At 37.6% G+C, this 12883-nt stretch overlaps 1 protein-coding gene across 2 annotated transcripts; it reads right to left on the reverse strand.

The window, feature by feature from the left end:
- Positions 1-1879: 1879 nt before the first annotated feature.
- cd74a (CD74 molecule, major histocompatibility complex, class II invariant chain a) lies at positions 1880-6674 on the reverse strand. 2 transcript variants are annotated; one of them, XM_072668284.1, is made up of 8 exons: positions 6465-6674; positions 4793-4962; positions 4540-4634; positions 4361-4409; positions 3051-3158; positions 2753-2950; positions 2547-2561; positions 1880-2449 (listed from the first exon to the last, which is right to left on the reverse strand). In XM_072668284.1, exons 1-8 carry the CDS (start codon positions 6533-6535, stop codon positions 2445-2447), a joined length of 711 nt encoding a protein of 236 aa, XP_072524385.1. In that variant the 5' UTR covers positions 6536-6674; the 3' UTR covers positions 1880-2444. The 2 variants fall into 2 exon arrangements, with proteins under 2 accessions (XP_072524385.1, XP_072524383.1); XM_072668282.1 differs by having other exon boundaries at positions 3051-3161.
- Between the last annotated feature and the right edge of the window lie 6209 nt (positions 6675-12883).

Consider the following 12883-nt stretch of genomic DNA (forward strand, 5'->3'; position numbering starts at 1 on the left):
TGGAGCTATGAGGGGAACTTGAACTTTTTCTTGGTGAAACTTTATCACTTATATAATACATGCTACACTGCTTGCTACATCAGGGACCAAATTTTATGAACACACCACAGTTCGTCCATGTTTGGTTAATTTAACTGTGTTTTGGTGAAAGTCCACTGGGTCTTAACTGCAGTGTTTGTTAATATGGAGCATCAAATCTATGCGACACAACACTCACAACTGCTGTTACTGTCTACTTTAAACTTTAAACACTCACACTTGCTGTGTATTGCCTTTGGATTTTGATCTTGGTTCAAATCCTCTTATGCAAATCTTATTTCACCTGGGAAATTGAAGATATTTTATCTATAATATAAAATATTTAATCTGTAAAGCAATTTTATGAGTAATTGCAAATAATGAGAGGATCAGCTCAATAAAAAGGAGAATGTGCTCATTAACAAGTGCAAAATAAAAGCAGAAATGCAGTCAAATCCATCAGTTTCATTACTTCAGGACAGAAACGCCTCTAAGAACACACTAATGCTGGTACTATAAAGCTTTGTAAGCTTTACAACTGTGAAACCACCAATATTGCATGTTGCAAGTGAGTGGCACTGAATAAAATAGTCACAAATTTGGTTTACTAGCTGTGAGGCCACCAGATCAGCAAGGTTTAGCCTGCTGCATTGTTATTCAACTCTAGGCTGATTATGTAATTACCTTTAAAAGACAGTAAAGGATTACAGTTTTACTGTTTGAGTGTGATTGACCAATCTTCAATAAACTTTCTCTGCTTATTTCAATGAGCTATGAGTGAGAATTAAACATACAATTACATCATGCTTTTGTTTGTGACTTGAATGACTGCATCATTCTAAGTGTATGTCTTCTAAGTGTATTTCGCTGAAGGTGAAATACACCTGAAGACTGAAGACCCACCTCTTCCGAGAATACTTGGATGAATAGAGTATTATGGTCACCTTATTGTCTTGTGTTTAGTAATGTCTAAGCTTAGAGGTATCTTTTGAATTTAGTCTATTCTAACTAGCTAAGGTTTTCGTGGGTAAATAGCAAAGCACTTTGTAAGTCACTCTAGATAAGAGCGTCTGCTAAATGCCATAAATGTAAATGTAAATGTCTTGTCAATACCCAGCAACTCTGATGAATAATTTAGTAGCTGCTAGGGAACTGTGGGTAATGTTTAAACTTATTAAGGGGTTAGTCTTAAAACATCTTTTTTATAACTGCTACTGTAGATTATTTAATCACTACTTGAAAGTTTTTTGTTTTTTTTAATTAAGGAAGGAACACATGGGCCTGTACAAAAAATTTTCTATTCTAATGGCTAAACCTATTATGTTTTTGGAATGTATCAGTTAGTCTTTAGGAAACACAAAGGTAAGTTATTAAGTTATTACCTTATTCCTCTCCAAAAAGGCATAGCGTTTAGTCCCAGATGAGTTCACATCTCTCTCTCTCTCTCTACATCTATCTCTCTCTCTATTACTTGTACTGAGCAGTCTATCTATCTAATCTGTCTGTCTATCTATTTAGCTGTCTATCTAAATCTATCTAAAGCTGTCTATCGATCAATCTATCTGCCTATCTGTCTGTCTATCTACCAACACACCCTTTCTATTCTTAGTTGTCCAGTCACTCAAATCCAGAGTGATATAGACTTTTCATTACATTACATAGTAGTAGTAGCAGTAGTAGTTTTGAACTAATACCCTGTTTTGTGACAGGGTTGGCTTATTTTAGTTTGTGGGTCTGTAGGCTCTCCAATAATTCAAATATATGTAAATAAACACTGAAAAAGTTAACTTTTATAATATGTCTATTTTAAGAGTACCAGTATTGTAGTGATGGGCCTTTAATACATGAGTAATCAGACATGTTTAGAGTAGGAAGGCAAAGTTTATTGAAAGGCCTCTTATTTACAGTACATTCCTTTTCATCCATAGTCCTTAAATGCACCCCTCTATACTTCTGCGCTTTCTAAACCTGCCTCATGTTTAGGAATAACATTTAATATAATTAAAAATAGATAATAGCAAATGCATAGAGCAGAATATAAAATATGATAGAAGCTTGTGTGTGTGTATGTGTGTGTGTGTGTGTGTGTGTGTGTGTGTGTATATGTGTGTGTGTATGTGTGTGTTTGTTTGTGTTTTTGTTTGTCTGAGAGTAAAAGTGTGTGTGTGTGTGTGTGTGTGTGTTTGTTTGTTTGTTTGTTTGTCTGAAAGTAAAAGTGTACATATAAATGATGTAACAGTCTTAAAGGTCTCACCTAAGCAGAACAAACAAAATGAGATGCTGACTGAATTTATTTGTTAGAATCAAGTTTTAATCACCTCAGATAGCCCTAATGCTGTCTGGGGACAAGATGGACTGAATTATCTGATTTGTCTCTTTTTTATTCATCATGTAAAGAAAAGCACTTGTCTTCCGCTGTGCTGATTTTAGTCTGGAATAAAAAACAACAGTGTGTGTCAGAACTGATGAAAGTCTACATCATGATTCTTAGGGTATTTTATAAGGTAATACATATTACATGTGCTTACCAAGCCGGACGTTGACTGTATTGTTTCCATCAACAGGCCACACATATAAATAAAGGGCATGAAGAGAACATATGAGTAACCAACCAAACATACCAAATTTGTGGTTAAAAGTTAAATAAATAAATAAATGAATGAATAATGGCAGTGGTCCGGCCTCAACATTCTCTAGTTAAACTAGCATTCTCTTGAGATTTTAAAAAACCCACCGTCTCCGCAGTGTGGGCGCCCACGCATCAGAGTGCCCTCGATCTCCTTGCCGTTCTTATCCACGCACCAGCAGTAGCCAGTGCTGTGCCAGCACTGCATGGGCAGGTAGTTTCCTTCCTCATCGCACTGAGGACGGAAGAAGCCAGGCTTCACCTGCTTCTCAGACTCCAGCTCACACTTAGTCTCCACCTTGGTGGCTGCAGAGAGAGGGAGGCAAGCGTGAGTGACAGATGTGAGATAAGGCATATCGTATGTCTTTGCAGCTCCTCTATATTTACTGTGTGTGAGAATTCTTACAGGGAGCTTCAGTGCCCTGGAAATCCTCAGCCTTCTCCTCATCAAAAGTAGACAGCAGGGGCAGGGTGTTCATCGGTCGGAGCAACTTCTTAGGAGACAGTCTGGCGCCTTCTAGCAAAACACATACATTAATACCCACTTAACACTTTACACTTACCTCTTTATTCACATTACTAAAAGCTCATTGTACTGTATGTTATGTTTTAAGAGTGAGGAATGGAAGGGTAGAACCACACTCTTCATTTTGGAGTTAAACAATGATTACTGTATAATTACTCTATAATTACATATTCATGTTTTTGCCTGTACGAAATGTTGAATCTTAACTCTTGTACATAATTTACAGCTGTCTTACATTTTTACATTATTCCATCAAACTTAAAACTCGAAAATTGAAAGTTAAGAACATGTTTTCTTTCCTTTGTAAAGGTTTTTTTCCCAACAGTGATGATATGTCATCATGCACAGTAAACTATTAATGTCTCTCTTGTATTTCCCCTACTCTGTTCTTCTCTGCCCACTTCTCGTCCTCTCATGCCCCCTATTACACTGTGTGCTTTTCCCTACAGCTTTACAAAAAATGGTTCCTCAATAGTTCTGTAGTAAAGCTAAATGCTTCTTTTCCTGTTGTCTTCTCTTTATTATAGAGACTTTTTTATTTTTGGTTCTTCAAAACAAATGGTTGTATATAGCACTTCAAACAATTATCTACACTCATAAGTCAAATGCGTATGTTTCAGTAAAGAATCTTTTTGCTAAGTGATCAGTCATAAGTGATCAGTCATAAGTGATCAGTCAAGTGATCAGTCAAGAGTTTATTGACTGATCACTTATGCTTTTAAACTTGATTGTGGCTTAGAAGGTTAGAGAAGGTCAGTCACTGGTGTGATCCCCTGGACCGGCAGGAGGGTGGGGAGTCAAACAACAGTGACGTCTCCGCTCTAAATATTCATGGCTGAGGTGCTCTTGAGAAAGGGTCCAAATCTTCATATGCTCCCTGTGTTCTAGGTTGGCCGTGGACCAAACACCGCAGATGGGTATGTGCTCACTACCCCTAGTCACTAGTGTTACTGAGCAAGGTTTAACTAATCGATAAAGGTTTTAACTAATAAGTAGGTGACAGAAATATCAAGTCTGTCCAATATGTATAAAACAGATCATTCTAATAAATATAAATTATATTAATTATATAATCTAATATATATGAAATATATTTGACCTAAATTAAGTCATTTTAGATTTATAGCTGTTGCCTTTCAAATTTGAAATGTACTGTAGGTGTTGTAATAGTTTAGCCAGGTTTACTGTACCATCCACAAGGCCGCTTCCCTCCCTCAGAAAGCTGGTTGACTGCAGTTTCTGAACAACAAAGAACAACAGGTCGACTCATCAATAGCAAGGCAAGGCAAGTGTCAATCAATACAATCTGAGTTCATAATTATCAGAGATTCTTTGTGGTGTGTTTTCTGTACTGCAGCTCAGGCCTTACAGTGAGAGGCATTTTCTGCTTTGGGAGCTCATCGTCACTCAAGGCGGTCAGCAGAGGCATGCGATTCATGGGCACATGCATCTGTTTAGGGGCACCTGAGGAGCGAGAATAAAGAGCGTCAAATCAAGGTTGAGCAAAAAAAAGAATTCTTTTGTCTGTTTTGTTTCCTGTTTACATTTTATCTCCCTTAGAGTGCTCCCCAACTTGGCTTCCTCTTTCAGTCCTCCCCCCACCCCCATACCATCTCTCCTACCTGAGGGCCGGCGGGTCAGTTGGTTCTTCAGGTTCTCCTGGCCCTGCTCCAGAGCGCTGATGTGGTCCTTCTGGCCCAGGACAAAGTAGGCAGTGAGGGCCTGGCCAGCCAGCAGCAGACAGGCCAGCAGAGTCAGGCCCGCCACCTTCAAGGCCTTGGCATTGGAGTTGCTGTGGATAAGAAAGATCACGTATTACTTCTTGTTTCACTGCTGCCTTTATAGTCTTAAAAGGAGATTAGATTGATGTGATTCACTTTGAGTTGCGTTGATTGAGCTGAACTGATTCACTGTCACACTATACAGTTTACACAGTATAAAAGATGAATAAAACTATGTAAATTCCTTGACAACACTGCAACACACTACATTACACTGTCAGAAAAACAGTACAGCTCCATTTTTGTCCCATGCAAATGCATCATCCGATATACAACAATGATCTTTAATCTTCAACAGTGTACATTATATTTTATATTGACATTAAATTGGACTTAATTGGAATTGGCATTAATTAAAAGTTAACTACATTCACTAAACCAGAGGATATATTCATACCACCACTGTCACCTTTTTTTTTTTTTCTTTCTTTTGGAGATCAAGGTTTTTGTCATACGCAACAAAAAAAGGCTGTGTTTGTACACAAAAAAAGTACAATGCAATTTGAGCATTTTTTTCTCAAAGTACATTCTTCTTCTTATTGTTGTTGTTATTATGTGCATTTGTCCTATTATAATATATTGTTATTTAGTATTATTATTGTTGTTGTTGTTGTTGTTGTTGTTGTTATGAGCAGTAGTGATGTTAATACATATCATAATAGTAAAATAAAAGAATAAAGAAAGCTTTGAGGGTTAACCTACACAAATCTCTAATTAAGCAACTAACTAAATATATAAATACATATTTATATGCAAATATATACTAAACTAAAACATAATGACGAGAGCTGTTTTCCTCTCCAGCCAGTCAATCAGTAATATTTGCGTCTGTGACGTCATCTGTCGCTAGGCAGATCCGGATTCCTATTCGCGAGAGAAGTGCAGGCTATTACAGGCTCAGCATATCGATTAAACACACAAGTTTAAACACCCTTACTTCCTAAAAGAGGCTAAAGACAACAAACACCGCGAGAAACTATAAATAAAATAAAAATAACAACTATTCAAATATTGTTTAAAAAACAGTGTTTTGTCCATTCAGTTTTGCTTTGATATTGATTAATACTTCATATTATTTTGCTCTTATGCACTTCAGGCGTCCTAGGTTGGGTGCCATGCCCATTAAACTGTCCTTTGGCCACGATATTTTTTTTTTTTTTTTTGCAGATTCAGACATATAGGTCTTTATAGACGATCAGACAGCTCGCGTTTCACTGCATAAGAGAATACTAAAAAAGTCTTTATATTTCTGTAGAAGTTTAAGTTTAAGCACAGATTAGAAACAGACATGCATTAGTATAGTTTACAGACGCACATCTACTAAAGTGATTTTACAGCCCTATTTAAGGGCCCAAAGACACAGAAAACATCGCTGGAATTCCAAAGAAAATGTTGGGAAAAAATATCATTCCCCTCATGTTAATTAAACCCATCTTTTGTTCGGTTGCACACAGAAGAGGCCAGGGTTATACATCCAAGTGCGCAGTCTGAAGCAGCTGGTCTAGTGTCTCACCTCCTGGGCACAGTGAAGGTGTCTGCGCTGGGGGCTCGCTCCAGCAGCGCTGCGTTCTGCTGCTCGTCCATGCTCCTCTCTTCAGTGCAGGTGCGTCTGTGTGTCAGTGAGAGCGTGTTCTTCCGCACTTCGCTTTTTAAGATGCTGCACTGCACAGGCGTTTTAACCGCGGTGGGACGGCTCGTGTCTTTTTTTTCTCTCGTCTTTAACTTTCTTTACAGCCCTGCGTGGAAAGTCCCGGTTTGGTTTGGTGACCAGACTCAGATTCTGTTCCCCTTTTCCTTTTCTTTTCCACATCTGAGTTCTGATTGGCTGAGCTGAGTATCATCATCAGTTAACAGCAGAGAGTAGGTTTGAATAAAGAAGCCAGGCAAGATTAACACTGCTGATTAACTGCAGACCCTAATATTATGATAATCCGGACAAGTGATGTATTGACTGAACTGGATTCAAGGGCCTGTCCCATTTCTATAGGAGTTAAATAGGCTTGCTGGCACCTACACAGTTGTTGGTAAAAGTGAGTAGACTGAAAGACACAACTGTGCTGATATTGTGGTGTGATTTTTTAATTGGAGATTTTAATTTTTAAATTCTAATTTTTGGACATACTTTAAATTTATAAACTAACCTTCACACTGCATGGAAATTGAATTCTGATTGTACCAATTGAAATGCTCTTTTTAAACCAGAAGAGAGCCATCCTTTTACACAGACTTTCACTAAAAGTGAAGAAGGGTTTTTCCATATTCAATAAAGTGTTAGTTGAAGTTTTGGAGATACAAGGTATTAAACCAACAGCGACAAATATTCCCAGTTTTGAAACTGTCCCTTCTATGAAGCTGTATTTACCATTCAAAAGCATGCCACTGACTTCCGAGAGCTTTATCATCTACGCCTACCTTACCAAGATACATCTGAGTCACTCCTAAGCGCCTCACTGATTTGACAGTATATCAGCATGCCTTACCCACAGCTTCTCTGTAGCATGAAGAGCGAGTGGGGATTTTCCAAAACAAGGAAGCATAAATTACCACAGAAAACTGAAAGCTAGAATGAGTAAACTCACTGTCTCTACACAGATATTAATTATTTTCATTGACCTCTAATAAAAGGTCAGATATGTGGAAGGGGGTCTACTTGTGTTCTGATTAAAACAGTGTTTAGCAGCGCTGGCTGTCCAGTGTGGCAGTGGCTGAGAGGCTGTGTATACTGGTTTGTGCGTGTTTGATGCTGTATGTTTGTAAATCAGCCTAACTCCTCGCATGCGCAGTGTGGGTGGATGTTTGTTTTGAAGATATTTTTGTTGTTCTCATTCATGAAAAGAAAATCTGTCGGGTTAAGGTAGCTGTGTGTATTTAATAACGCAGCAGGGAGGAAGATCAAACTTTTTGTTTTTCATCTTCACCACAATTGTGAAGAACAATTTTAACTCTGCATATTTAAAGGCTTGTTGTAAGTGCTTGCATGTGATTGGTCAGTTCAAGTGTAAAGGTTCAGATGTGCTTCTAACTTTTTGCTCAAGAATTCTGAAATTAAACTCATTTTGAAGCCTCACTTCTTTTGTGGAGAACTCTGCTGCTCGAGATTTTTGGCTGCAGCCCTAAAAGTCTATAATGGTCAATGTCCCTGGTGGCTCTGTGACATTACCAAGATCCATTCCAATATTTTCTGCAACCTTATATATATGTTCAGAGTTTTTATCTAACAAGGTTTTGTTAAATCAGTGTTTAAAACACAGCATATGCGGATTAATAAGTGTCTGGTGCTGTGTTTCCAGTATAGCAGTGTTTTGACTTGACTTGACTTGACTTTTGAAATGCAGTATATACTGGTTTGTGCATGCTGTGTGTTTGTGAATCAGCCTAGCATCCCGCATGTACAGTAGAAGGCGGAAGTCGCAAAATTGAAAGACATTATGTTTGGTAAAAGTTTTTTTTCTTGTTCAGGAAAAGAAAATCTGTCAGGTTGAGGTATTTGGATGTGTTTTATAAATGTAATCTATGTATCAGGGAAGAAGACAAAGCTTTTTTTCCATATTCACCAAAATCGTGAAGAACAATCATAACTCAGCATATTTAAAGGCTCGTTGTGGTTGATTGCCTGTGATTGGTCAGTTCTTCTGAAAACTGTAAATCTCAACGCTGTAGCACTCCGACAAGTGTAAAGGGGAAGTAACGATTCTGACCCCTCACAACCGCCCGCTACTCTGTATTCTCTCTGTCTATTTCTCATCCTCCCTAAAACCTGCCGTTCAGAGAAGGTGCAAATGTGCTCTTTACTTTTTTGCTCAAATAATCTGAAATTAAACATAGATTGAAGTCTCACTTCTTTCAATGTTGACCACGATTTTTTATAATTGGCTAATCGTTTGTGGAGAACTCTGCTGCTCGAGATTTTTGGCTGCAGTCTATAATGGTCAATGTCCATGGTGGCTCCGTGACATTACCCAGATCCATTCCAATATTTTCTGCAACCTTTTTGAATATTTCAGAGTTTTTAACTAACAGGGTTTTGTTAAAACAGTCTTTAGTCAAGTCAGATTTATTTGTGTAGCGCTTTTTACAACTGTTGTCGTCACAAAGCTTTACATAATTAGTAATTAATAAAAGACAGAAACAAAAAGAAGAAATAACACAATAAGACATGAAGGATCAAAGACCCCCAGTGAACAAGCCAACGGCGACAGTGGCATGGAAAAACTCCCTCAGAGCTGGAGGAACAAACCTTGGGAGGAACCAAGACTCACAAGGGGGACCCGACCCGTCCTCCTCTGGTCAGAACTATTTAAAGATTATTGATAAAAATGACCAAACCAGATTCAACAGATAGTTAATAGTGCTGATATTAATAGTGGCAGATAGTTAGGAGTCCATTTAGGTTTTAACATGGTCATTAAACAGGTGGCAGTGGTAGGACGGTGTGCCGCTGGTCTGTTATGGGTGGTGGTGGGTGGGGGGTCTGATGGTCGGATTGGTAGGTGGCAGCTGGTCTGACGCAGGTAGAGTCTTCCAGCAGGTCAGGCTGGGTGGCCATTTTACTCGGAAAACGCAGCATATGCGGATTAATAAGTGTCTGGTGCTGTGTTTCCAGTATAGCAGTGTTTTCAAATGCAGTAAATACTGGTTGGTGCTGCGTGTTTGTCAATCAGTCTGGCACTCCGCATGTGCAGTAGAGGGCGGACGTTGCAATTTTGTTCTTGTTCATGAAAAAAACTCTGTCAAATTGAGATGGACGTATTTGTTTTTTTTAAACTAGTCTTCCAAGAAAACGAAAACTTTTTTTCCGCCTTTACCTCGATCGTAAACTTTATTATATATTTAAAGGCTCGTCGTGAGTGCTTTGCTTTGATTGGTCAGTTGGTTTCATTAACTTATATTCATATTATTATTATTCATATTATCATATATTATATTCCTAACCCTAACCCTAACCCTAGTCTGGACAGTCTATGCTAATGTTTTTGTCTAGGTAGTATTTAACATATCAAGATTTCTCAGTGAACAAGCAGCACAGCCCAATAGAATCTTAGCTGAGGCACATTTCTACTGGACAGTCCTCAATTTGAAATCATTCAGCTTCTGAGAAATCCTTCTCTATATGTCCTGCTGCTGATACCACATATGCATTGATGTGCTTTCTTTCCTTCTTACATCCTATATCTCTCTTCCTATTTCTTCTTCTAATTAAGGTCCCTCTACAACAAGATGGCTCTAGGTCCTCTGAAGACCAGAACTATATCTTCTAGTCACTTCTAGTTCACCACTGAGAAACATCTTAAGCATTTTTTATGTGGATTATGAGGATCATGCACTCATTCTCCTGCTTTCTCAGATGCTTAAATATTATGGTTTGGTTCACAACTCTAAGTAACTTTTTCCACTGTCAGCAAACATCTTCAACCTCCCACCAAGCAGTCTGTAGTCCTCCCTAAAATGTAGTGCCTTTCTCATGTTTTTGAATACAAAATTAGCTCTATCACGATTCCTCCTTCTCATTATTCTGTCTCTTTCTCCATCCCCGTAGCAATAGCATCTCCTGTCCTGTTGAGACCTCAGTCATGTCTGTCTGTCATTTCCACTTCTATTTCCCATCTCATTAATGTCTCGGCTACATCTGGTCATGTTCCCTGTGATCTGGTAATGGATGCTCTCACCCCCATTATTAAGAAACCAGGTTTTGACAGTTCAGTTATGGAAAAAACTTTAAACCCATTTCTACCCTGTCTACCATGTCTCTACAGTAGGGTTCTTGAGAGGGTTGTCTCATCTGCAAGCCTCTCTGGATAACCTGTGTTCTTAATGATCTCCTTCTCTCTGACTCTGGTTCATTATACTACTGCATGACTTTAGCACACAACTTTCCACTATGGGTCTTACTGTCTTATCCTGGCTCAGATCCTGTTTTACAGATGTCAGTTGGAGAGATGTATCTATGGAGAGGCACACTGCTCCTGATCAAATACTGCTCCTGTTCCCCAAGTCTCTGTTGTTAACCCCATGCTATTTATCATTTATACCCTGTTGATTAGTAGCACAATGTTGCCACAGTTCTCACTTTAATTGCTATGCTTACAGCACACATTTAACTTACGTAATTTAATTATGTCATTCAATTACATTGTCTGATTGTATTCAGAGGTACGTGTATCGGTTGATTACTAACTTTTTTAAGCTAAAAGCTAAGACAAATTAATTTTTGATTGTACCAAGTCAGTCATCTCTGCTCATTCTATTTAAATAATTGTTTTTCAGACAAAAAGGACTTTAGTGTCCTTTTTGACCCCTGTTCACCATTAATTCACATGTTAAATTAGTGACCAAAACAGCTTACTTTTATATTCACAAAATTGATTGACTAAACTGACCTGAAAATATGTTCATTTCTTGGTATATGGCTTAGTTATGTCTTGGTTAGACTATTTCAGCTGTTTTATGGTTTACCCTCAAAAGCCCTGTCTCACAAATTAGGTCATGATTGGACTAATGCTTACGTAGTTGTTCTATTTAGGAGTCCCTGAATTTTTTTAATACTTTAAAAAGTAAAGTCATTTATCTCAAAGGTTAAAAACAGTCACAAAACATTATTAGTTATATTATTGTTTAATAGCAAATTATGTTATGTTGTATTTGACATGTTTAAGTTGTTTTATTTACACTGTGGCATTTTGATTGTATCACTTGGAAATAATTTTTTTAGAAATGTAACATTGCTTGTGGAGTCCCATAAGGTTTTATTTTATGGCCTTTGCCATTCTGTTTCTCTCAGTAGGTACTCTCATTAGGAAATATGAGATATGTGAGAACTCCTCAACTGTACATCTCCATTCCTTCTGAAAACCAAGACTCCAGACTGCCAGGCTAACCAGCTGTGTGTCTGATAAGAGGTTAGAACTTTGCAGTAAGGATTTGATTGAGATCAGCAGGATTCTGATCACAAACTCAATTCCAGCAATCCCAAAAGTATTGGATGGAGCTTCATCACACCAGAGAATGTAGTTTCACTGCTCCACAGTCCAATGCTGGGGGGGTGGGGGGTGGGGTATATAACCATGCTTGGTGACCTTAGGTTCCTCTGCTCCAGAACATCCCATTCTTCACAGTACTTTTCTGTGTGCACCTCTGCACCTGTATAAGTAGTGTGTGCACCATAATGTAGAAAGATTCAGTAATTAGATGGGGTGTCTAGATACTTTTGGCCATCTAGTGGACCTGTCTATAAAAATGAATATATATATATATATATATATATATATATATATATATATATATATATATATATATATATATATATATATATATATATGCAGAAATGCATTTAATTTGCAACCTTAAAAAAACTTGAGAGAGTTAGGATAGAGTTCCTGTAAGATCTGTAGGATCTGTGTCAGGACGCCTACACAGATTTCTCTTCCTTCTGTCAAGTTGTTGTTTGGACATTTTCTTATGACTGGAATGGGTAGTGAAAAAGTGTAATAAAGAGGAAGCACTGAAATTTCAGAGAAATTCAGTCTGTCTGTGTAAGTAGACGTAAAAGTTGATGTATAAGATATCTACTTATGCATAAGTTTAAAAATGCTACATTTTATATCCATAAGCTGGTGTGTAGAGTGATAACAGTGCATATTGAATTACTTTACTGAGTTTATGTGTTTGTGTAGATTGTATAAACAGTCACGAAATGTATACTTATTATTATTGTTGTTGTTGTTGTTGACAATGATTATAATGATGTCTGGTAAAAACTTAGTGTCATGTAGCTTCTCATGAATTGCTAAGTAATAATACGTTATTTATTTGGATATGCAATCTACTTGCAATGTAATGCAGTGCAATCTCAAGACCATTCATTCTTTTTATGGTACAAAACTGTAGTAGTAACACTACTATGAAAATACTACTAGGAATATACTCCTAGTGTTT

Source organism: Salminus brasiliensis, chromosome 2, assembly GCF_030463535.1.
Source record: "Salminus brasiliensis chromosome 2, fSalBra1.hap2, whole genome shotgun sequence".
NCBI lineage: Eukaryota > Metazoa > Chordata > Actinopteri > Characiformes > Bryconidae > Salminus > Salminus brasiliensis.

Coding starts and splice junctions, on each gene's coding strand:
- cd74a (XM_072668282.1), bottom strand. CDS start 6,535: ATGGACGAGCAGCAGAACGCAGCGCTGCTGGAGCGAGCCCCCAGCGCA. Junction 4,635..4,792: donor ACTGACCCGCCGGCCCTCAG/GTAGGAGAGATG, acceptor CTCGCTCCTCAG/GTGCCCCTAAACAGATGCAT. Junction 3,162..4,360: donor GGGAAGCGGCCTTGTGGATG/GTACAGTAAACC, acceptor GTGTTTTGCTAG/AAGGCGCCAGACTGTCTCCT.